Genomic DNA, 23,316 nt, shown 5'->3' on the forward strand with positions numbered 1-23,316 from the left:
TGTATCTCTACCTGCAATAATCCACTCCAGAAGGAGAATGGGGAGAAAGGAGACGAGGAGAGAGAGAAGAGCAAGGGTAGGAACAGAGGCAGGAGCAGAGGAGAGAGGGGAGGGCGAAGGGGTGGGGAACTGCAGAGTGCAGGGGTAACACACATGCAGACGTGGGTCGGTGGCTTCACTGTGCCGCTCCATGTGTGTATGTGTGAAATGCTTTTTAAAAAGTCCTTCTACTCCTTTCTAATTAGAGGACTGGGGGAGGGGGTGTTGGGCAGGGCTGAAGGTGCTCTGAAAGGCTGGAGGGCAACACAGAGGCTCTGGACAGGGCTGCAAAACAGGCTGTGGCTTTGGGACAGAGGGGCAAGGACTGCCTCCAGAGCGGGCTCCCATGGAATCCTGAACTTTGTGCATAATCAAAATAAAGAAGTATTAAAACCAGAAAACTCTATGTTATATAGAGAGTTAAGCATGTGTAAGGGTGAAAACATACTTGGAGGGAATTCCCTGGTGGCCCAATGTTTGGGACTCCATTGTCTCACTGCCTTGGGCCTGAGCTGGATCCCTGGTTAGGGATCAGATCCACTGGCCAGATGGGCTGCTCTGGACCTGAGTTTCTGCCCTCCAGCCCCACCCACTGCACCTCCCTGGGACCTGGCTCCATGCCTCTGCTCCAGCATGACCCGCTCTACCAGTGCAAGTGCTCAGTCCACTCCCGACTGTCCCGCTAAACCACGGCTGGGTGCATCCTTGGCTGTCCCCCTCCCAGTCCACAGGGACTAAATTCCCTGAGGCCCCTCCTGCAGCCCAGCTTAAGGGGCTCTGTGGCTTCCCAAACTCTGCTGAACCCATGAACACCTCTCCTGAGCTGGGCCAGACCCTGTACAACTTCTGTTCCCTGTCCCCAGGTGTAGTCTGCTCCTCAGCCACAACAACGGCTCTGTTTCCCGGAAAAGTGTGCACTTTCTCGACCTGTTCTTTGGCCCCTAAGTCCGTCACCCACTCCCTCAGAGCCTAGTGAAATCCTGCCTGGCTTTTCAGGGTCACCTTCGCATGCCCCTTGGCTCCCTCAGGCATCAGGTCTGCCCTCCCTGCTTCTCCAGATGCCTGGCTCCCCTTTTGGAGGGTCTAAGCCCTCTGCCATGTTCCCATTGCAGACACCCACTCTGCCATCCCCCAGAGGAGGGGCTGCATGGGATTTCTCTCTCTCCCCCTCATAGATCTGGGCTGCTGCCTAATCCACAGAAGTGGACAAACACATATTTGCTGAGTTGACAAAAATGGCCACACAGTATGTTTAAAGGATGGTGTAGAGAAAGAAAACCAGAATTCTCCAAGAGGCTCCTGAACTCCCTGGACAAATGTTGCGGTAGGTATGTTTAAATAGGTTACCTCCAGGCCCTGAGTTAACTAACCTTCTGTAAGAAAGGACCTGAAATGCATACACAAAACACTATGCAAAAGGTTTGAGATCAAAGTTCATCCAACCAACCACAAAAGCTCACTTACAATTTACATTTTTAAAATATGTTAATCATTGTTAAGGATGTTAACTATTTTCTCAAATGACTAACTTGTACAATTTGAAACTTATTTTAAAGAATAAAAAGTATTAACCTTTGTCCTCTGGTCCAGTTTACTGACCAGGAAAACTTCAGACAGCTTCGCTACTTCCTCTTCTTGGACAAAAGTATCATGTCCTTTCAGGGCGGCAATATGTTGACCCGATCGTGTCCTTAATAAGCCTGAGGCTGGTGCTTGTTCAAACCTATGAGACACAATTAGGAGTCCATTAGACATGTGTGATGCTGGGTGACTTATGAGTCTCCTATATTGTTAAAGGTCCCCACAATCATGATAGCAGAAGACAGTTTACACAGAAAAGTCTGGAACCTAAAATAATCTGGGATAAGGGCATTTCCAGAGTTCAGGTTTCTTTTTGGGGGGTAACTTTCATTTTATTTTAGTTACGATATCATTGATAGATGAGAATTCTCAACTCTCTCTGCACCCTGGGACCACCCGGGGGGTTTTGCATCATCTAGGTACTTCATGCCACTGCTTCAGAGTTCAGGAAAACTAGTCTGGTGGTGGGGAACCCAGCAAATTGAGACTTTCTTTAAGACTCTCAGAGCGATTCTGACATGTGGCCACTGTTTCTAACTAGTGCAGAGGTGGTCAGGCTCCTCTTAAATGTAAAGCAAAGCAACAGTTCATATCTCCACCTCAATTAGTTTATTCTTATTATACTCATGCAGTGCTTTCATTATTTTTTTTAATAAGTTACTATTAGGAAAAAGTCCAACATAAGCCTATATTGCTGCCTATAATATAGTATTTAGATACTAAACGGAAGAAAAATGTGCTATATTTCAGGCTGGGGACAGGAAATGCATCAGATGAGCCTGGAGCACCTTGTCCCAGGAAGGGAGGAAGCTCTCGGACCCTGAGTTGTGTGAACAGGCCTCAGGGGTTGTGGCAAAGAGGCATCCACTGGCCAAAGACGAGACAGTGTGAGAGCCAAAAGAACAATGACTAACATGGACTGGAACGCGGTGCATGTATAAAAATACATGAGTTCATTTAAAAGATAAATAATAAAAAACCTTTGGATTCAGCCTTGAAAAGGAAGGAAATCTTTGTCACAGACTACAACACAGATGTACTACAACATGACATTCTACTCCATTATATAAGCCAGTCACAAAAAAACAGTATGATTCCACTTACATAAGATGCTGAGAACAGTCAAATGCAGAGGCAGAGTAGAGTGGTGGCTGCCAGGGGCTAGGGGAGGGAGGATTGGGGTCTTGTTTAATGGGGACAGAGCTCCAGTTCTGTAAGACGACAAAGCTCTAGAGATCTGATGCACAAAAATGTGAATGTACTTAATGCTACTGTACACTTAAAATGGTTAAGGTGGAAAATTTTATGTTTACGTGTGTTTTTACCACCAAAGTATCAACAAACCAACCTTTGGATGCTGCTAGAGAAATAATCTGTTATTCTGGAAACTGGTTAAAGAAAGGGATGGAGTCAAGCATTTGTCCTGCCTTTGTGGTCAACAACAAAAAACACAAATTAAAAAAAAAAAAATCAGAGTTACCAAGTAGTTGATGGGAGAAGTTTTTTCAATTAATAGATGCAAAGAAAGGGCTGCATTAGAAAAGTCACTATTCTCTAAGTCCAAATTAATGAATGCAGCTAGGAAATGATCAGAATGTTGAGGAAACTGCATGATGGAAGCTTTGAATCAGAGGCACCCGTCTGCCAGTGCCCAAGTCCTCAGCCCAGTCCTGGGAGCACACAGGAAGGGACACAGTCACGTGCTGCCTGAGGAGGTGAAGAGAGAAGGACCAGCACTGCCTGTGATGGCGTTCTGCCAGAATTACCTGCCTGGAATACAATTCTGGATCCCGATCCAACCAGCAGTTTACATTTGGATCCTGATTCAAAGACTGCAAATGTAGACAGACTGCTTTTGAGAAAACCAAAGAAACTGACAAGGACTAGGTAACAAAGAATTTTCTTAAGTGGTCAAGTATTAAATATTTGTACATTACAGATGTATTTGTGAGAGGAAAAAATGTTGTCTGTCTTAAACTACTGAAGAAAAAGTGTGGGTGAGGGAGAGAGATAAAACAAGACTAGCAAAATGTTGACAACTGTGGGTCTGGGAGAGGGTACGTGGGACTTCATTATATTCACGCCTACTTCTGTAGATGTTTAAACATGTCAAAGTGAAAGGCAAGTTGCTCAGTCGTGTCCAACCCCCCTTTGCTACCCGCTACCCCATGGACTGTAGCCTATCAGGCTTCTCCGTCCATGGGATTTTCCAGGTAGGAGTACCAGAGTGGGTTGCCATTTCCTTCTCCAAAACATGCCAAAGTATATACTAAAAATCTGTGTACTAATATGTGCAACTTACTTGGAAATGCATAAAAATAACAGATTGGAATTGATGGATGGATGGATGGATGGAAAATAGATTTGGGAGTGTAAATAAATGTCAATGGTAGAAGCTGGGTTGTAGGTATGTTGGCATTACAGTTTTTCTCACTTTTCTGTATGTTTCGAAATTTTCATAATAAAATGGGGAAAAAGTCTAGGTGTAATTCAGAACCTTTGAAAATAAATCTTAATTGTTATAAGATTTGGCCTGACCTAACCCCTGCTTTTCCCCAAGACTTGAATAAAGTGGGATGCATCACTGGAATCCGTGAACTTATTTAAAAACTTCCCCAGATGATTCCAAGGTTCCTGGCTGGTCTGATAGGAAGGCCCTTGAGCAACTTGTCTCTCCTGGTGACATCTAGACCTCACCAACGTCACAAAGCTTCCAAGTCCTCTGTTCTGTTCTATGTCAATGAGTTACCCCTTGCATCTGCATCTGGGTTTACAGTGATTTCCCTCCTAAGAAAACGCACACATGGGCCATTGTCAAATTCTAGTCCAGTCATCAGGTATATTCTCATAATGAGTAAAATCAATTGTTTCTATCTAGAAAGCATGTTTAGTTAGGTTGAATTCAACCTGAAAACAAGTTTAATGAGGATGAGTTAGTTGGGATGCACTGACTTATCAGACACCAGCCTCTCTGGTGACTGAGACACATGGTTTCTGCAGAAGCAAAGCCAAGGGCAAGACTCTGGTCACTAACACCTCTTCCAACTGTAACCATCCTTTGTGTCCTGGCATGAAAGCACTAGCTGAGGTTTCCTGTAATTATTACACTTGCTTCATAAAAGGAGAAAACCCACAGGCTCAAAAAGCAAATGAACTTTTGGAGGAGAAACAGCATCAGGATCTGTGACTTCTGAGTGGCTAAGCCAACACCTGGCAACCAGGAAGGTTTGGGCCATGGTGGACCCTGCGTGGAGCCCTGCCCCTGGTTCTACACAAACAGACAGAATTAGAACACCTACGGAGCAGTTCAGAGGACTTAAAGGAGTTTTTTCCTCTTTTGTCCACTTCACTTTGCAAAGTTTCTAGTATCAATGTCACATAGAAAAAAAAAAAACAAAGCATGATGTCAGCTCAATTATATACTCCTCTAATTAAAAATAGATTTTAAAGTCTATAATTAATGTCATACACTTATAATGATTTCCAATGAGAAAACTGCAATTTAAGCAAAGTTATCAGCATTTCCTAACTACAACTGATTTACAACAGATGGGTAATCTGACCAAAGTTTTAAATGCAGACAAAATAATAAATATCTTGAATTTTATTCTGAACATAAGCAGAATAAAATAGATTCTACATACTATACTCCAAATCCTATAAACCTGACAATTTTTCAGCATTAGTTTGAGAGCACAATGGGATGAATGTATCTGAAAGGAGCAATGGACAGAGACAATTAATTGCACCTGGAAAAGACATAAAATCATGGGTAGTCTCATTACAGTTTCTATAGAAGACAAAGTGATTAAATAATCACTTTTATGTTAAAATATATTTTCCAGGAGGCAATAAAGAACAATTTTTTTAAAATCGACTGCCTCAAATGACATGCATCATATTTTAAAAACTCATAATTGTCTAAAATGACAACTTACTAGTAACAGTAAGCCTTTCACATGAAGGTGTTACAACATTTAATCCCAGCTATAACAAAAATCAGTAATAACAATAATAATGATGATAGGAATGGTTCTGTCATTTTTTCTTTGATGAGGCTTCATTTTGTGATAGAGAATTCAGAAATCTATCTTTCCAATCTATGCTGTGGACCAGGTGTCCCATTTTCTGGATTGAACGGAAGCAAAGAGACAGATGTTGCTTGCCAAGGTTTGGTCAGGGGCACAAGCAGGGCCATGGCCACACAAAACATGGCTCTGTTTACAGGCTTTCAGGAGTCCATATGATGTTACAGCCTTCCCATTCTGCCCAGCTGACTTCAATGTCACTAACAATTGAGAAACAGAAGTAGATGATTCTCTTCAAATTTGTGTTTCTGGAAGGACCAGCTGGCAGCTTCAGTCTAAGGGCTGTCCCTGGCAGACAGGAATAACCCCATTTAGGGAAATACCTAGCAATACCTTGCCTGTAATGCAGGAGACCTGGGTTCAATCCCTGGGTTGCAAAGACCTCCTGGAGGAGAGCATGGCAACCCACTCCAGTATTCCTACCTGGAGGATTCCATGGACAGAGGAGCCTGGTGGGCTACAGTCCATGGGGTTGCAAAGAGCTGGACACGACTGAGTGACTAAGCATAGCACAGCACTAGGAATACCTCCTGGGCACTGAGGACACAGGATGTGGTGAACATGCAGAGGGCAGGGGAGCATGATGCCAGGATTAAGACCTGTTAGGAAGAACTGGCAGCTAAGACCTGACTGCCTGTCTCTCAGAGGTCAGGTAGACACCTGGGGCTTTTTCTGAGGCTAGCGAGGGAGCCAGTGGCAATCAGTGTGCAAGGAACAGCATCCTCAGTCATGACACGGGGTAATTCTGATTATAACAGACCACAACAGTGATTTCAGGAACCATTCCTGACTTCTTTATCTGGCTTTAAAAAATGACTGTGGCAGAGACACAGTTCCGAAGGCTCCAGATATTAATTTTAAAATTTGTGTTGGTCATAAAGAAAGATCATTTCTTCTTGGAAGGCTGATTTATACATAACTATAGATCAACAGTCATGGAAAATGCAACCTCTCATAATGGGAAAGGACGCTCTATTTATGCATGTTGAGAAACTGTAACAAACGCGGGCCGAGTCGATGGAGATGGCATATCTTATCACCACGCCACAGTCTGGCAGCCCAGGTTAAGAGAGTCACATGATGAATCACCTAGTCTAACAACTCAGTCCACAGAGAGAATTATAAATGCATATATGCCTTCATGCGACATACCACCACTGTGGTTTATGCCAAACAGTATATCAACAGACAAAGAAGACGGTGAGAAAGAAGTGGCGGGTCCAGCTGAAGAGCCTTACTGCACACAATCACCAAATGGCCAGAGACTCCTCTCTAGCCAGCTTCTCCCACCCTTGTAAAGGGCATTTTAAGACTGCCTTTATCTTCACTTTGCATGATAAAAACATGAAAGAGGATTTCCATGCATCGCCCTTCACTGCTGTAAGCTGAAAAGCTACTGACCAGGATGGGCAGGTCCCACATTCTCTGTAGTGTGGAGATCACAGCAAGATTCAGAAGCGGATGTAAACACGTTCCGTTCAGCACTGGTGACCCTCACTCTGCGGTCTGTGGGATGTAGTCCTGTGATCAGCCACATTTTCTTGGGACAAGGTCCTTTTAGAGACCATTACCCGGATGGCTCCTCACGCCTTGATGGGACCCAATACACAATGGATTTATGCCGAATTCCACTCTGAAAACCACGTTATCCTGCCTGTTTATATACTTATACGAAAGAGTCTGCATGACACACAGAAAAGACAGTAGACGCCAGATGTAAGACAACCAGACCTGAAAGCCATCTCACTCTCCCGGCCAGACAAGGCCCTTTCAGGTGGGCTGACCACACCTGAGCAGCCATTTGTTCTCAGCTGGAAAACGGTGGGGACAGACTTCAGTGAGGGGACTTCACTTCAGTCAGTCCCCCAAATAAAAATCAGGGTAAGGGCACTGGTAACATTCATGCACCCATGAATTAGGCACCTACCAGGGGCAGCACTGGAGAAACCACTACACATATTATCTATCTGTAATGCTGTGAATTTAATTCAGAAGCCCAGATGCCGCAAAGCTTCTGAGGCCCTGACAAGCCACCCAGAGTGCCGAGAAGGTGTGTGGAGGGATAGACTTCTGACTGATTCAGAAAGAACCATGACTCACGTGTGCCAACCACCCTGCCAACAATTAACCTCACTCGCTCACGCCCACTTTTGAGCCACTGAAGACACATGGTTGGAGCAGCGCTCTCACACTTGAGGGAGCAGAGGTAAGCATCCATTCAAGCCCAGATGGCAGGGCCCCACCAACAGACCCCTGGTTCAGTGGATCTGGGGTGGGACCCAAGAACATGCGTTTCTAACAAGCTTCCAGGATTTGTTGATGCTGTTGGTATAGGAACTATATTCATCAGAGGCCTGCATCACCAGCATGACCTTGGAAACGCAGGGACCCATCTGGGGTTTGGATTTGGCAAGGACACCTGTCCAGCGGGAGGTTCTGCTGGACTACCACCTGGGTGTTCACCAAGTTATGTGAACATGTGAGACTGAGCTTACTCATGTCCCTCCCCACGAGTATTCCTTAAAATGTTGCTATGGGCAGGGGTTCAGCAGATACATGCACAGGGACTGAGCAAGATATAGGAGCAGGAATTGAGCAGATGTATCCAATTAACAATTAGAAACAAATACATTCACAAAGCAGTAGATGGTGAGGCCACAGTTAAATCTATGCTCCTGGTGCCCAGCACAGAGCTGACTGTGTACAGCAGTGTTTTTCCACCCTTATCTGGGGACGAGAAGGGCCTACCCACCACAGCAGCAACTTGAGCACTGTCATACCTGACTTGCTCTTTGTCACTGCCACCCCTGGGGCAGAGTTGCGGGAGCTGGTGAAGGACAGCGGTTCCGCAGGCGTCAGGGCCTTCTCGTAGGATGTCACTGTGGTTACAGAGCCTATAAAATAAAACAGGTGCCGCAGGAGGTGTTTATTTGAGCCCAGACGGTCAGCTTCTAGAATCTATGGTGGCTCTTTGTGGTTTATTGAAATATATCTGTAATATAATCTAAACATAAAGATGCAGCAACTAGACTGTCTCTTGACAAAGATGTAAAATGGGGTGGTTTGAAAAACTTGTCTGTGCGAAGGTGGCTGTTTTAAATCCATCAGAGGAAGTGGCTTTTAACCCTTTGCAGACTTCAGTGAGGTTCACATCCACAGCTGTGCAATCTCACTGCACATCCCACCTGACTGATAGGAATGCCAGATAATCGGAACAGCTGAAAAGACTAATTTCACATTGTCAATCATAACAAAGTTAGATCTCCACTCACATGAAATTTACTTAAATTGTCACTGCTAAGAAATTGAAAACTGCTGGCTGAAGTAGAGGTTACGTCCTCTATTTCTGAATGCAGAAAAAAATGACTATTATTTCTCCATTCAGATCCCACTGCAATGAAATTTTCTTTATTTTTAGAAAGAACAGGAAGGAGTGGAAAGAGGGATTTAGCCCTTGTCATCTATTTGCAGTCCACAGGGACACTGGTGGAGTGTTAATTGTTCTAGGTTAGGTCTGTCAGAGTCACAACAGTCTCCAAAGAGCTTGGTTAGTAAATTCCTTTAAAAAAAAAAAAAATGACTGCATGATTCTAAAAAGTCATGGGAGAAGATATCAAAGACAAAATACTTCTCCTTTAAAGAAACTGATCATATATGTAGCTGGCAATATACAACACATTCCCCAAGAGGAAAACGAAGCAACTTATAAAGCAATGTTCATAGTAAAGTATTACTAATTTGTAATCAGTCTAAAGGTTGGGAGAGATCTAATGGTTGGGCTAAGTTACTGGATCTATTCGATGGCCATGTGCCTGATGATACAAGGATGAAAAAGACCTGCTCCACCTGTACACTGGAGGCTCCCCCCACCGCCCGCCCCACCCCGAGCAGGCCTTTACCCTGGGCAGGAAACAGAAACGGGTCCCCAGATTCAAGCCTTGTTCTGGACTCTGGGCCCCTCTGCTGGCACCCCCAGCTCCAGGCCAAGTCCCAGCTCTTGTCTAAACCCTGAGCCTGTGGCCCATGTCATGTTGGGTCCTCATTGCCTGACCTCGGCTGCCCCAAACCTCCTTGCCCATGGGATGTGCATGCAGTACCTATGTCTACCAGCTTTTTCAAAGGCAAACTCTGGGTCCCGATTCTCCCTAGAAGGCTGTATCTTGTCATCAACCAATTCACAGAGTGAGACCTGCCCTTAAGAAGACAAAGATAAGCCAATTTCAGAGCAGTAATGATACGTAGAGGGAAAGATGGTCAGGAAGGTGGGGCAGGGCCCTGTGCCAAGCAGGATGCAGACAGAGGGAGACCATAGCTGAAGCCAGGCAGCAGCAAGGCAAAGGCGAGGGAAAGCCAGGCTAAGAGGGGGTGGGACCCAGCAAGGAGATAAGCTGGCTGGGGTGGTGACTGGACAGTAACAGGAAATAAGATTCAATATAAAACTATGGCAAAGAAACAGCGATAAACGTCGTGGGTTTTTGAGTCATGGCTGGTTTCCTGGCAGCTGTAGCTGTGGACGGGGTTGGTGAGGGAGAGACGGGCCAGGGGACCGACCCTTTGCTTTGGGTGGCAGGGGACGAGCTCGCAGATGTGAGCATGGTGGTGGGCGGCAGACGGGGAGGACCCACACGCCCACCGCTGGTGGGGTGAGGATGCTAAAGGCTGGGGCACGTGTCAACCTTAAAGGGCTGGTCACCCCAGGCTCCCATGGCAGAGTGTCTCAGTGAGGCTAGATCTTTCCAGTTTTTAAGAGAAGCTGGAAATTCACCATTGCTAGTTTTATTTTTATAGGACATCTCTCAGATTTTAACATGGGGCAACTATTTAGAAGAATGTTAAACACTGTGCTTGATAAACAAAGCCATGCTGTGGGCTCGGAATCTCCAGCTTAGATGGCTTCTAGACTCACTTTCCGACCAGGGGGACCAGGGGTGAGCCCCAAGCAAGGGATGTGGCTTCTGTATCCTTGCAAACCTGAGTACAGCAGGGGAGCTTGGCAGACGGCTCATGCTGCTGTGCCAAGGTGGAATGTGGCAGTGCCCCCCAGGGACGAGTATCTTACCTCTGCCACTTTTAGGAATGATGAGAAGAGAAAGCCGATCAGTGGAGTCTGGTTACTGTTATAAACTCCTTACGGACAATGCTCCCCGACTCCAGCGTCCTCCCCCCATCTCCATCCCAAGTACCACCATGGCAGGGCCAGTGAGCAATCATACGCCAAATGCCTTCCCTCTTTAGCAGTCTGCCGAGTCCAGATGTCAGGCCTGCTCAGACCAACTGCCCCCACACTTGTCTGGCAGTGTCTCCAACTGCCTCCTTCACAGGGATCTTTCTCATCCCTGAGTTCCTCCAGCATGAAGCTGATAGCACCCCACCCTATGCTGTCCTCCAGCTATGCCCCATCTGACAAGTCTTCCCCACATGACTAACAGGCCTGTTGAGAACAGCAAGGGTACTTGGGATTTCATAGGATGCTGACGACACTCTTAAGGACACTGTGTGCTGAATGACAGGACAAGATTTAAACCCACATGAGACAATTCATGACATGTGTGCTGTTACAGTTTGTTTTTACACAGTGGTGTCACACCGGCCCAGGGCTTCCAGGGCTCAGCAAGGAATGATCTACAAGCTGGTCAGTGAGACAGCCACCAGCACTGTCCCCACGGAGCCATGGCCCACCCTAGATTAACTCCTAACCTTATGTGCCGAAAGATGAGTGGCTCTGAGTTGAGGATTTCTAATATTTATCTCCCCATGGGACAGACTTTAGTTTGCAAAATATCCATCAACATTTGCCTGCAAACAACTTAAATAATTCACACAATGTACAGAGTTAAAAGACGATGTGTGATGAAAATACCATTTTCAAATTCAAGAGCTCAATTTCTTCCGTGTCTTCTATTTGCATTCCTACCAGAACACTTCAGCTAGAAGAGCATTGGCCTGACAGCCCATCTCTCTCCTGGGGAGAGGGTGTCCGGGCACCAAGGCACTGGGCCCCTACCATCCGTTTGCTTTCTGTGAGGTCCAGCAAGAGGACAAACCTGCTTGAGGACAAGCAACTGCTAGTAACACAAATGGCTGCTTTAACATAATTTTATTTTATCCAGTAATACTTAAGCACGCAATAAATTATGTTTTGGCTAAATTTAAACTAATTACTTTCTGAGAAAGCTTCATTTTCAGTCACACAGAATTTAGGACATTATTTACAAGAAAGCAACTTCATGCCAGGCTAATGTGAGCAGTCAAGGTAGAGTTTTTTTTAAAAAAGAAATAAAGGGAGAAAAGATGCTTTTTCTTTCAGTATCACAAACTGAGAATTACTTCTTGGCAAACAGAAAATAAATTTCTCCTTGACTCTAGCACATGACTTTCCCATCTGCCCTGGTTGCCGTCTTCGGGGTACTCGGTGAGTACGTGCTTCAGCTGCAGTGATGGGAGCCTGACTTTGGGGTTTCATTTTCTCCAGGAGACACAGTCTTTGCATGGTGTGGGCCCGGACTCCAGACAGGGACAAGTCTGCTTACACAGTTTACACAACACAGTGTTACTTGTTGAAAGTTTTATGGATGATGTTTACTGTCTCTTTAAGGAAATGGAAGACTCAGAAGGCAGTTGGTTATATCCAGAATGAGGTTTTAGGGAGGAAACTATTTCAGAAAGAGCAACAACAAGCAGGCATCACACACAGAGGTGGCGGTGGGACGTGAGTGTGTCATGGGGAAATAACCCACACACGTGAAGGCAACACGGCTTGCTAGTCTCCATCGGATTCCAGAGCTTGCAGAATCCTCGCCTGGAAACTCACAGCTTTGGTAGGTCATACTTTCCTTTTGAAACATAAGGTGGCTTTGATCTTTTCACTAAGAACACATGGTCTGGATAGAATAGATTATTTTAAAACCATCATTCCATCAGATCCTAGGTCTGTTTTTCTCCATTTAATGCCCAAGGAAATTTATTGATTACAATGAACAACACTGAAAAATCCTAAGACCCATGAGGTTCCTGAGTTTAAACAGAAGTAACAGAATGCATTTATGCACCTTATGTTCTGAACCCACAATTGACTGAGCGACTGATCTGATCTGATTGGGTTGACCAAAAAGTTTGGTCGGTTTTTCTGCAAGCTGTAAGGAAAAACCAGAATGGACTTTTTGGCCAAACCCAATGTAACTAATGAACCAAAGCCCAACCAAGGTCAGTCAAAACCGAAGTAGCTACTTCAATCTGTGTCACTTACGGGTCCTCCTGAAGCAATTTAGCACCTTCGCCAGTAAGAGAAAACCTCCCGGGATGCCCACCCACAGGTACACACATACACACACATCTCCAAGCAGCAGAGAGGCCCGGAGAAGCCCTACCTCCATAAAGATGCAAATTAAGATTTAAACAGGCTAACAATCAGCCGGAGCTAATCCTTTTACAGAGGTGTGAATGGCTATTGAGAACTGAATTCCGGCTGCCAGCTTTTGTTGAGTGGTCCTACAGACACATCTCACCCAGCAGCAGTGCCAAGCCACCGACTCTGAGGATGACTGATAAAACAGTTTCATCAGGCAAGCATCATTTGTTTGCTCTGATACCAATTTCCTGACCATCCATCCAAAGGCGTGCATGTAAGCAGACTGAGGCAGCAGCGCCTTGGGAGCAGGAACGAGGAGCAGCCGGAACAGCTGGGGGTACGGCCTTGGAGAAGTCTGGATGCGAGGGGGCGGTGCGGGGGGGTGGGGTTTGTTAGCCACACAAAACGGTGGTAGAAAGGACAAACACGTACATAGTTAAACAGTACTTTTCTTTTCACGGCCTGTCTCAAGAAACCTATGTTTCAGGGGCTACTTCAGCCCCCATTGTGCAGCCCCCTGGGTGGTCCCTTCCGGGGGGCCACTTAAAGGCGCACAAAGTCTGGAGGGAGGGAGGAGGAGCGGCAGCACAAAGGCTGGGGCGGGGGTGGGGGGCAGGGGTCTGCGGTGCTGCGGGCCAGGGGTCACGAACAAGGCTCCTCTCTTCATCCGGGAAACAAGGCTCCTTGTCTTCACCTGGAGGCCGGATGATGGCGCTGACAGCTGGGACCCCGGCACCCGCGCCTGTGAGGCGGCTCTTTCTTTAAAGCAGCAGAGGCCTGACAAGCAAAACCTTTGCCTTTATCTCTCACTGGCCTCCAAACAGACATTCTTATTTGGCCCCACTTCAGTTTTCAGAACTACTGCCTCTCCCAGACTACCTGTTTTCTCAAGTTCCTTAATGAGATTCTGGAAGGCTTGATTTATAATAGGTGTTCTCCTTTCACCCTTCAACAGAGAGAACCAGTCTGAACCGAGAACCCAGTTCTTAGCAGCCAAGAATTTTTGTGGGTCCCAAATTTCACACCCAGGTTGATAAAAATCAGCCCTGCCTTGATGGGGGTGGGCAGTGAAAGCTGAACACGTTTGCTCCCAGGGTGTCTGTTACATCCCTGACATGTCACCAAGGGGGTATCTCCCTTAGGCTGCTGGCTGCGCTCTCCAATCAGAGGTGCATGCAACAGGTCTGCAGAGCCTGGCTTGAAATCCCTGCTGCAAAAATGAACATGCAGCAGCTGCTGCTGCTGCTGCTGCTAAGTCACTTCAGTCATGTCCAACTCTGTGCAACTCCATAGATGGCAGCCCACCAAGGCTCCCCTGTCCCTGGGATTCTCCAGGCAAGAGTACTGGAGTGGGTTGCCATTGCCTTCTCTGATGAACATGCAGGGTGAATGACTTATCAGACTACTTGATGCCTTTGCAAAACTTAATGCCATCAGGCCACATATTTTGGAAAATTTTTAAAAAATATAATACTATGAACACGGTAAAGAATTTTTATTAGACATTATCATCACCGGTTCTATAATTAAACGCTAGAGCCCAGTGAAAAAGCTGGCTTAAAACTCAACATTCAGAAAACTAATATCATGGCATTTGGTCCCGTAACTTTGTTAGGCAGTTAGAATAGGGAAAAGGAGTCCAAAATGGCGGTGGCTAAAAGACAAGGAAGGGAAAAGCCCGCAAAAATAGAACAGAGGAAGGTCAAAGGAAGGTCCGAGGACCTGAGTGAGGACTTCAGGTAGAACAGCACTCCTGACTAAGCCCAATTTGCATAGGGCAGGCCCAGGGGGAAGGAAAAAACATAAAAAGAGGAGCCAAAGGGCTCTCGCTCTCTCTCTCCCGAGTGCTGGGGTGCTCTTCTCTTCATGTCTTTGGATCGACATGCCCTCACACCTCGAAGATGGATTTTCCTGCTATCTTCTAAATAAAATAGAGGGGTAACACTGATTTGTCTAAGAGCTATAACACGGTCCATTTGAGACCTGAGAGCTATAACACAGTCTGTCCAAGACCCGAGAGCTGTGACATGCCAAGGGGGCTTTAATGTCCGTCACCCCAAATCTTTGTTGTGACAAGACAGAACCGAAGAGCATACACTCACCTGACAACTTCATAGCAAACAGATGGGGAAACAATGCAAACAGTGACAGACTTTATTTTGGGGGGCTCCAAAATCACTGCAGATGGTGAATGCAGCCATGAAATTAAAAGATGCTTGCTCCTTGGAAGAAAAGCTATGCCCAACTTAGACAGCATATTAAAAAGCAGAGACATTACTTTGCCAACAAAGGTCCATCTACTCAAAGCTATGGTTTTTCCAGTAGTCATATATATGGATGTGAGAACTGGACTGTTAAGAAAGTTGAATGCTGAAGAATTGATGCTTTTGAACTGTGGTGTTGGAGAAGACTCTTGAGAGTCCCTTGGACTGCAAGGAGATTAAACCAGTCAATCCTAAAGGACATCATCCCTGAATATTCATTGGAAGGACTGATGCTGAAGCTGAAACTATAATACTTCGCTTACCTGATGCAAAGAACTGACTCATTTGAAAAGACCCTGATGCTGGGAAAGATTGAAAGTGGGAGGAGAAGGGGACAACAGAGGATGAGATGGTTGGATGGTGTCACCAACGTGATGAACATGAGTTTGAGTAAGCTCTGGGAGTTGGTGATGGACAGGGAAGCCTGGTATGCTGCAGTCCATGGGGTCGCAAAGAGTCGGACACGACTGAACAACTGAACTGAACTAAACTGAGCGGGTGCTTTTGGTAAAGGGGCATCTTACTGTCAGGGTAGAACCAACTTTGCTGCAGCATAATGAATGATGGGGGACCCTAAACCAAACATCAGACTTTTGCTGTGCTATTACACACCTGTCTCCATGTTTGCATGCACTGGGGTGTGTGTGTGCATGCATGTGTGTGTGCATCTGTAGAAGAGAGTAGGAGGCTCAGGTTGGGCTGGCACAGTTTCAGCACATGAGGAAGACCAGAAGGCATGATGGGTGGTGCATGAGCTCACTGAGGCTCAGGCAGTGGTTAGACCCTGAAATAAGTTAGTATATAAGTCACTTCTCCAGGACAGGTGATGTTCTTACGATGCCAATTATGTTTGATGAATGGAAGTCCCATCCAGGGCAGTCAGTGATCCAGGTCCACCTCAGTGATGACACTGAAATGGGAGAAGCAGCACCCAGGGAGGGACCAGCATGAAGGGACTGAACACTTGGCTGTTGATGCTTGCCCCCTCCTGCAGGAGTCCAGTAAAAATTGAGCAGAGCACCATGGGAAAGACTGTGCCTGCTTGCTACCTGCCCTCGCAATACTGTATTACAATGAAAAAACCAAATCGCTTTACTACTCAAATACTCAATCATCCAAGACGCTTCTAAAATAATCCCAAGAAGAAACAAGAAAGGAGACAATACCAAATTATCATTGTGAATGAACAAATGAATTAACTGTGGAGGAAAGGCTGGCAGGATGTGAGCAAGGAAACAGTCCATGCTAACTGGCCCTCCTGGGTAGATGCTGGGAATTAGGTGAAACAGCGTCTCCTGTCAGTGCTGGGCTTCAGAGGATGTCAGACAAGCACATCCCTAATTCGGAGTAACTGCATCTTTCAAAACAGTGGAAACCAATTTCAAGTATGCTCATGACTGTTACTGTTTTAGTCGTATACTGAGTTGTATCCAACTCTTTTGCAACCCCATGGACTGTAGCCCACCAGGGTCTCTTGTCCATGAGATTCTCCAGGCAAGAATACTGGAGTGGGTGCCACTCCCTTCTCTAGGGGATCCTCCCAACCCAGGGATTGAACCCGCGTCTCCTGCACTGCAGGCGGGTTCTTTACTGGTGAGCCACCAGGGAAGTCCATGCTCATGATGACAGATGTAATTATGCTCCAACAAGCATGGTCAGCACGTGTCCTCATGATCTGTACTTCAGCTGAACAGTAAGGACTGTCAGTGCCATGAGCCAATACCATAAGAAATTCGTTTAGGGTCTAGAAAGCACTGTTTTTCACTGTTTGGGGATTCCCTGGTGACTCAGACGGTAAAGCATCTGCCCGCAATGCATGAGACCTGGGTTCAATCCCTGGGTTGGGAAGATCCCCTGGAGCAGGAAATGGCAGCCCACTCCAGTACTCTTGCCTAGAAATTCCATGGATGGAGGAGCCTGGTGGGCTACAGTCCATGGGGTCGCAAAGAGTCGGACACGACTGAGCGACCTCACTTTCCTTTCACTTTCAGTGTTTAAGGTGGCAGGACACCTGGAGTTCTCAGAACTTTGTGCAGAACACTAGCGTGCTGATGTACTTCGTTTCATCACACAAATCAGAAAAAGTTTTATGAGTGGACGATGAATATACATGTGCAATATAACAATCACACATCCATGATAAAAACCCAACCCATCAAAGCTAACGAGATCAGTGGCTTCCTACAGATTTGTCCTTACTCACTCGATGTTCTCACGCATTTTTTCATGCTCTAGTAGGCAAGCTACAGCAGGGACCGAAGTTTTAGGAAAAATGATTTTGAGCAAGTTCTCAAAATCACAAAGATTCATTTTCCTACAGACCTGGAGAAGAGTTTTTTTTTTTTTTTCCCTCACTGCAGGGTAATTCTAGTAGAATACATCTGAGCATCACTGTGATGGAGGAAATGAGTCTAGAATTGCTTGAAGCAGCAGATTCAGACACATTCAGTCCATCAAAATGAGAAGCAAATTAAAACAGATTTACATTGATGAGGGAGAACAGTGAGAAAAAGTGAGAGTGAGTTGGACACCATGGAGGACAGGGTTCAGGACTCCTCCCCACTGGGTTCAGATTCTCCTGGAGGTTAAGTTAACAGAGTGAGTCGCCCAACAAGGACTCAAATGGTGAGATCAAGTGTGAAAGTACAAGAACACATATCTTGGATGTTTTAAAAGCTCACTTCCTGCTTCGTTTTGGGTTTTCGGCTGTCTTACGTGCATGCACTCCCCATGATGCCCCCCCACCCCCCAAGGGAAAGCCTTTCATTCAGGTCCTCAGCTCCAATGTCCCTTCTCTAATCCCACCTTCACAGTGATTTGTTTTCTTTCAGAAGCCTGTCACCGTGGCTAAAAGACTGTTCTTCAGATGTGAGAAATATCAGTTAGGGGGACTGTAAAAGGGGAGCCGAGCCAGGAGGAGCTGAAGAGGAGGAAAAAAACAGTGGCAAGATGGAGAGGAGTCAAGTGTTGACGCGTTCCACCCGACGACTGGAGACAGGTCCCAGTTTTGCCCCAAGGACCCTTCCCCACCATCACCCACCCACCTTGAGAGGGGCTCACATTGAAGCGCAGGGTTTGGTGGCAGCCAGTGGGCATTGCCTTGGCCCAGGGACACTCAGGGTGTGGCTACACAGTGTGGTCAGAGCCATGGAGGCAGAAGCCCCACTGCTGGGCCCAGGTGTGAGCACCTCCAAATCACTGGGGGGCACTGCCCGAGCTGGGCAGCCCACCTGAAAGGGGGTTCCTGGTTCACTTCAGGGTGAGGAAAAGGGACTGAAGTGGGTGTGGGGCCATCTGCCCTGAGGACAAACTCTGGGCATGAGTTCTGAGTGGAGCTGAACTGAGAGGATCAGGGCAGCAAAAGGAATCTTTCTACTTGGAGTGTGGAGGGGGAAGAAGGAAGTGACCAGAGACAGTAAGAGGCCACCTGTCAAGATGATGGGAGAGCAACAGGAGGGGGAGCTCTGGGGCCACTAAACAAGGCAGGCACCCCCTGCCCTACTCCAAGAAGACAGAGATGTTCATCACTGTGGTACGTATTAGCATGTCAAGTTTACAGAACAGCCTAAGCCGATCCCTCGGAGAAGGCAATGGCACCCCACTCCAGTACTCTTGCCTGGAAAATCCCATGGATGGAGGAGCTTGGTGGGCTGCAGTCCATGGGGTCTCCAAGAGTCGGACACGACTAAGCGACTTCACTTTCACTTTTCACTTTCATGCATTGGAGAGGGAAATGGCAACCCACTCCAGTGATCTTGCCTGGAGAATCCCAGGGATGGGGGAGCCTAGTGGGCTGCCATCTATGGGGTCGCACAGAGTCAGACACGACTGAAGCGACTTAGCAGCAGCAGCAAGCTGATCCCTAACAAGACATTAAAGATTCCAGGTAAGCCAAGCTGCAGCGTGACATGTGAGAGTTGGACTATAAAGGAAGCTGAGCACTGAAGAACTAATGCTTTTGAACTGTGGTGTTGGAGAAGACTCTTGAGAGTCCCTTGGACTGCAGGGAGATCCAATCAGTCCATCCTAAAGGAAATCAGTGCTGAATATTCATTGGAAAGACTGACACTAAAGCTGAAACTCTATTACTTTGGCCACCTGATACAAAGAGCTGACTCGTTGGAAAACACCCTGATGCTGGGAAAGACTGAAGGCAGGACAAGAGGATGAGACGGCTGGATGGCATCACCGACTCAATGGACATGAGTCTGAGAAACCTCCAGGAGTTAGTGATGGACAGGGAGGCCTGGCGTGCTGCAGTCCATGGGGTCGCAAAGAGTCGGACACAACTGAGTGACTGAACTGAACTGAAGGTGCAGGGTGGTGAGACACCACTGTCCCACCCCAGACAACACCCTTGGAGCTGCCCAGGCTGGGGCTCAATCCTGTCCCCCCAGAACAGGGCTGAAATGCGACTCCTCAGTTCTCCTCCGCCTTCCCTTCCTGGCTGCAGGTGGACCTTGGTCCAGCTGCTCACACATCCTGGCTTCAATGAACCCCACAAGGTTTCAGACGAGGGTTTTCCTTTATGATACATTTTCTAATCTAATTCTCTTGGTTCTGGAAGGGATCCCATTTTGGGGGGAAAATTTATCACATCCATTTGGATGATTATCTTCTGGCTGAACCCTGAGTTCTGGGGGTTCACTGTGATCTTATGTGCTGATGCAAAGCACAAGCTATGCTTACTCTGCACCATACCCACCACTTCTCAATGAAAAGGACCAGGAAAAATAAAACGCCCATTTTATCAGGATGTGGATTCTTTGATGCTAGAAATTAAATCTAACAAATGGCCAAGAATCAGAAGTGGGAGAGATAGAAGCCAAGTTCATTTCTAACTTAAAAAAAAAAAAAAGGCTGGCCTACTGCTGCATGTTATATGAAAGCCTATGTTAAGAGGGTAAATCCGAAGCAGTCTCATCACAAGGAGAATTTTTTTCTATTTCTTTAATTCTTATGGATGTTCTTTAAACTTACTGTGGTAATTATTTTGTGATGTGTATAAGTCAAATCACTATGTTGCACACCTTAAATTTATACAGTGGTGTATATCAATTATATTTCAAAAAAGCTGGAAGGAAGAGAAAAAGGCTGGCCATTTCTGTCTCACCTCATGGACATCCCTGATTCTTGACTTCTGAATCCCTCGTATCAGATTACCACAAGCTAATTAGTTATCAGATGCCAACATATGCCAGCCACTGTGCCAGGTGCTTGTGCCAAAAATGTGAATCTGATGAGGGTGATAAATGAGAACTGAGAAGTCAAGCTCGATAAGTCAATAGTGATACCTGCCAGAAAGAGATCCAAGATGACAGCTGCAAAATGTCACTGCTCTGCAATTCTTCCTGCAATTCCACAGCACGTTTTGAGCAAGGTGAGATCAAGAGAACATTTCAAACCAAACAATTCCTGATTTGTTTCCTGTGACGGGCAGGGCTAGCCCGAGAAATAAGGCAACAGGTTTGTATTCTGGGTAACTGTCCCTAAATGTTTACAAAACACAATCACAGCCTGAAATCACATATTCTACGTGTCAGCAGACAATCATGAGCTTGGAAGGCTTTCTAGAAATCACACTCAGGAAAACAGCAAAGTATTGTGTACAATCTAAAGGGACGAATTGTTAACAGGCTTGAGCGGGCTTGTCACAAGGGGAGAAACATGATATACAAGGGAGAAAGCCGTCCCAGGAATAGATTGAAAAGGTAAAGAGCAAACCAAATGAGAAAGGACTGGGACAAAACTATGCACTTCATCATGACAAAGGAAAGGGACCAAACGAGATCCGGTTTCCTAGGTTTTCACGAAGGAAGAAGCGGCCAAGCAGAAGTGATTATGAGGAAGACGGGAGCAGGGGACACAGTGGGAAAGGAAGGGGCAAGCTTGGGTGCTGACATTGTTTCTTGACTGGGTGGGGGACCAGTAGTCACTGTGATAATTAACCCAGCAGTATGCTCAAGATTCGGAGAAGGCAATGGCACCCCACTCCAGTACTCTTGCCTGGAAAATCCCATGGGCAGAGGAGCCTGGTAGGCTGCAGTCCATGGGGTCGCTAGGAGTTGGACACGACTGAGCGACTTCACTTTCACTTCTCACTTTCATGCATTGGAGAAGGAAATGGCAACCCACTCCAGTGTTCTTGCCTGGAGAATCCCAGGGATGGGGGAGCCTGGTGGGCTGCCATCTCTGGGGTCGCACAGAGTCGGACACGACTGAAGTGACTTAGCAGCAGCAGCAGCAGCATGCTCAAGATTTGTTTGCTTTTCTGCGTGCATGCTATACTTCAAGAGTAACACTTATCTTTAAAAAGTACATACAAGAAGGACTTCAGCCTCATTTAGTGCCATCAAGGTAATGCAGGCTAATCCTTGCATTAAGAAAAAAATATATGTGTGTGTGTGTGTGTGTGTATAAAGTATGTCTTTGATAGCATTAGAGAGACAAAGTAGGAAGGAACTACAGGATAAAACTTTAGAGAAAAAGGAAATTCTAGGAAAGAACTACAGGATCAAAATTTGGAGAAAAAGGAAATTCAGAGAGATAACCCTAATGTTTGGAGTACCTTTTCTTTGAAGGGCATGTGCCAACGTCTGAAAAGGTAGCTGATGTAGTGGGGTCATCTCTGGATAACCCTAGAGAGCAAGAGAATAAAAACAGAAGTCCAGGTCCACCAAGGAAGGGGAACCCTAATAAATGATTCATACTTGGAACTGGACACTCGGGGCTACTTCCTACAGATAAGGGTGAAACAGACATAGTCTGGCCCTCAGAGGACCAAAGCCTGGCTTCAACCCATCTCACTCCTCAGACCTGGGTGAATGTGACCCAGGACTGCTTCTGCCCGAGGTGCTGCCAGGAGCAAATGTAAATCCTCTTTAGGTTTCTTCCTGAAACTCATGTATTTTATATATATAAAAGTCATTCCAAAAAAGAACAGAGAAAAAAGGGGACATAATTATTGACATAGCAGAATTTCTAAAATACAAATTTATGCCCACAAATTTGAAAACTTAGAAAAATGGATCTCTTTCTAGTATACTACATATTTTCAAAATTTACTCAAGAATATATGAAAACCTGAACATACAGATGAGCATTTAAGAATCAGAATAAATAAACAAAAGTGGAGAGAACTTTCATCAGCAGACCTGTTCTGCTGGTGAAAGCAGCTCTCCCACTGTAGCCTTTCAAGTGGCCCTCCGTCTCCCCTACCCTGGCTCCACTCCAGGTCCCCACCTCTTCTGACCGAGGCCAGCAGCCTATGATGAGACGGCTGGCAGAGGTGGGACACTGGGTTGAGGCTGGCCAATGGACAGTTTTTTCAACGTCTGTTCACACGCCAGGTGACAGTGGCTGTAATTACTGCCTCCTTTGCTGACAATCGGGTCTCGGGATTTCTGTTCTCTTGAAAACCTGGTTATGAACTTTTAAAAATTTAAACCAAAATAAAGATAAGAAAAGCCTCAGCTATGTCAGATCAAAACAGGTGAGCTAACAGGAGAGGCACACGCAAGACTGGAGAATGAAATGCCAGGTAGAACTTGAAGGGGACGCACTGCCCACCCCAACCCCACCCTGGCACTGGGCTATTTTTTCCATAAGTGTAACGCAGGACCTTTCTTTGAGGAAAAATGCCAGAATACATGGAGTGGCAAGAAAAAAGCTCAGGGGAGCACCTGAATTGAGGGGCAGAGGTCATGTCCAGGAAAAACAAGGCATAATGAAGACAAACGAGCAACAGAGAGCAGACATCTGAAGGTCTTATCATGCTGGAAGGAACAACATGCTTCCAGTGCCTCTTAAAGTAAACTCTGGGCCAATTTGAAAGTTGTAACAGTTGTAAACCATTACTCCAGGCAACATGACTCCAGCAGCAAGTCTTTTCTCAGATGTAAGAACTTCCTTCTTATACTTAACTTTTGAGAGGGGCAAAATTAAAATCACTGGATGAGACTCCACCTATATGACTGCATTTTTCTGACCCTGAGAA

At 46.1% G+C, this 23,316-nt stretch overlaps 1 protein-coding gene across 6 annotated transcripts in view; it reads right to left on the reverse strand.

Moving 5' to 3' along the window:
• The window catches only part of KIZ (kizuna centrosomal protein), a 91,868-nt gene that overhangs the window by 35,481 nt on the left and 33,071 nt on the right, over window positions 1–23,316 (reverse strand). For 5 of the 6 annotated variants that reach the window (XM_006062817.4, XM_044927980.2, XM_044927983.2 and 2 more), the window contains 2 exons: window positions 8,489–8,602; window positions 1,612–1,762 (listed from right to left, as the gene is read on the reverse strand). In XM_006062817.4, coding sequence (XP_006062879.2) covers window positions 1,612–1,762; window positions 8,489–8,602 — 265 coding nt within the window. The remainder of the gene's footprint in view (window positions 1–1,611; window positions 1,763–8,488; window positions 8,603–23,316) is intronic. The other variant, XM_044927981.2, reaches the window with a different exon arrangement.

This window comes from Bubalus bubalis, chromosome 14 (genome assembly GCF_019923935.1).
Source record: "Bubalus bubalis isolate 160015118507 breed Murrah chromosome 14, NDDB_SH_1, whole genome shotgun sequence".
NCBI lineage: Eukaryota > Metazoa > Chordata > Mammalia > Artiodactyla > Bovidae > Bubalus > Bubalus bubalis.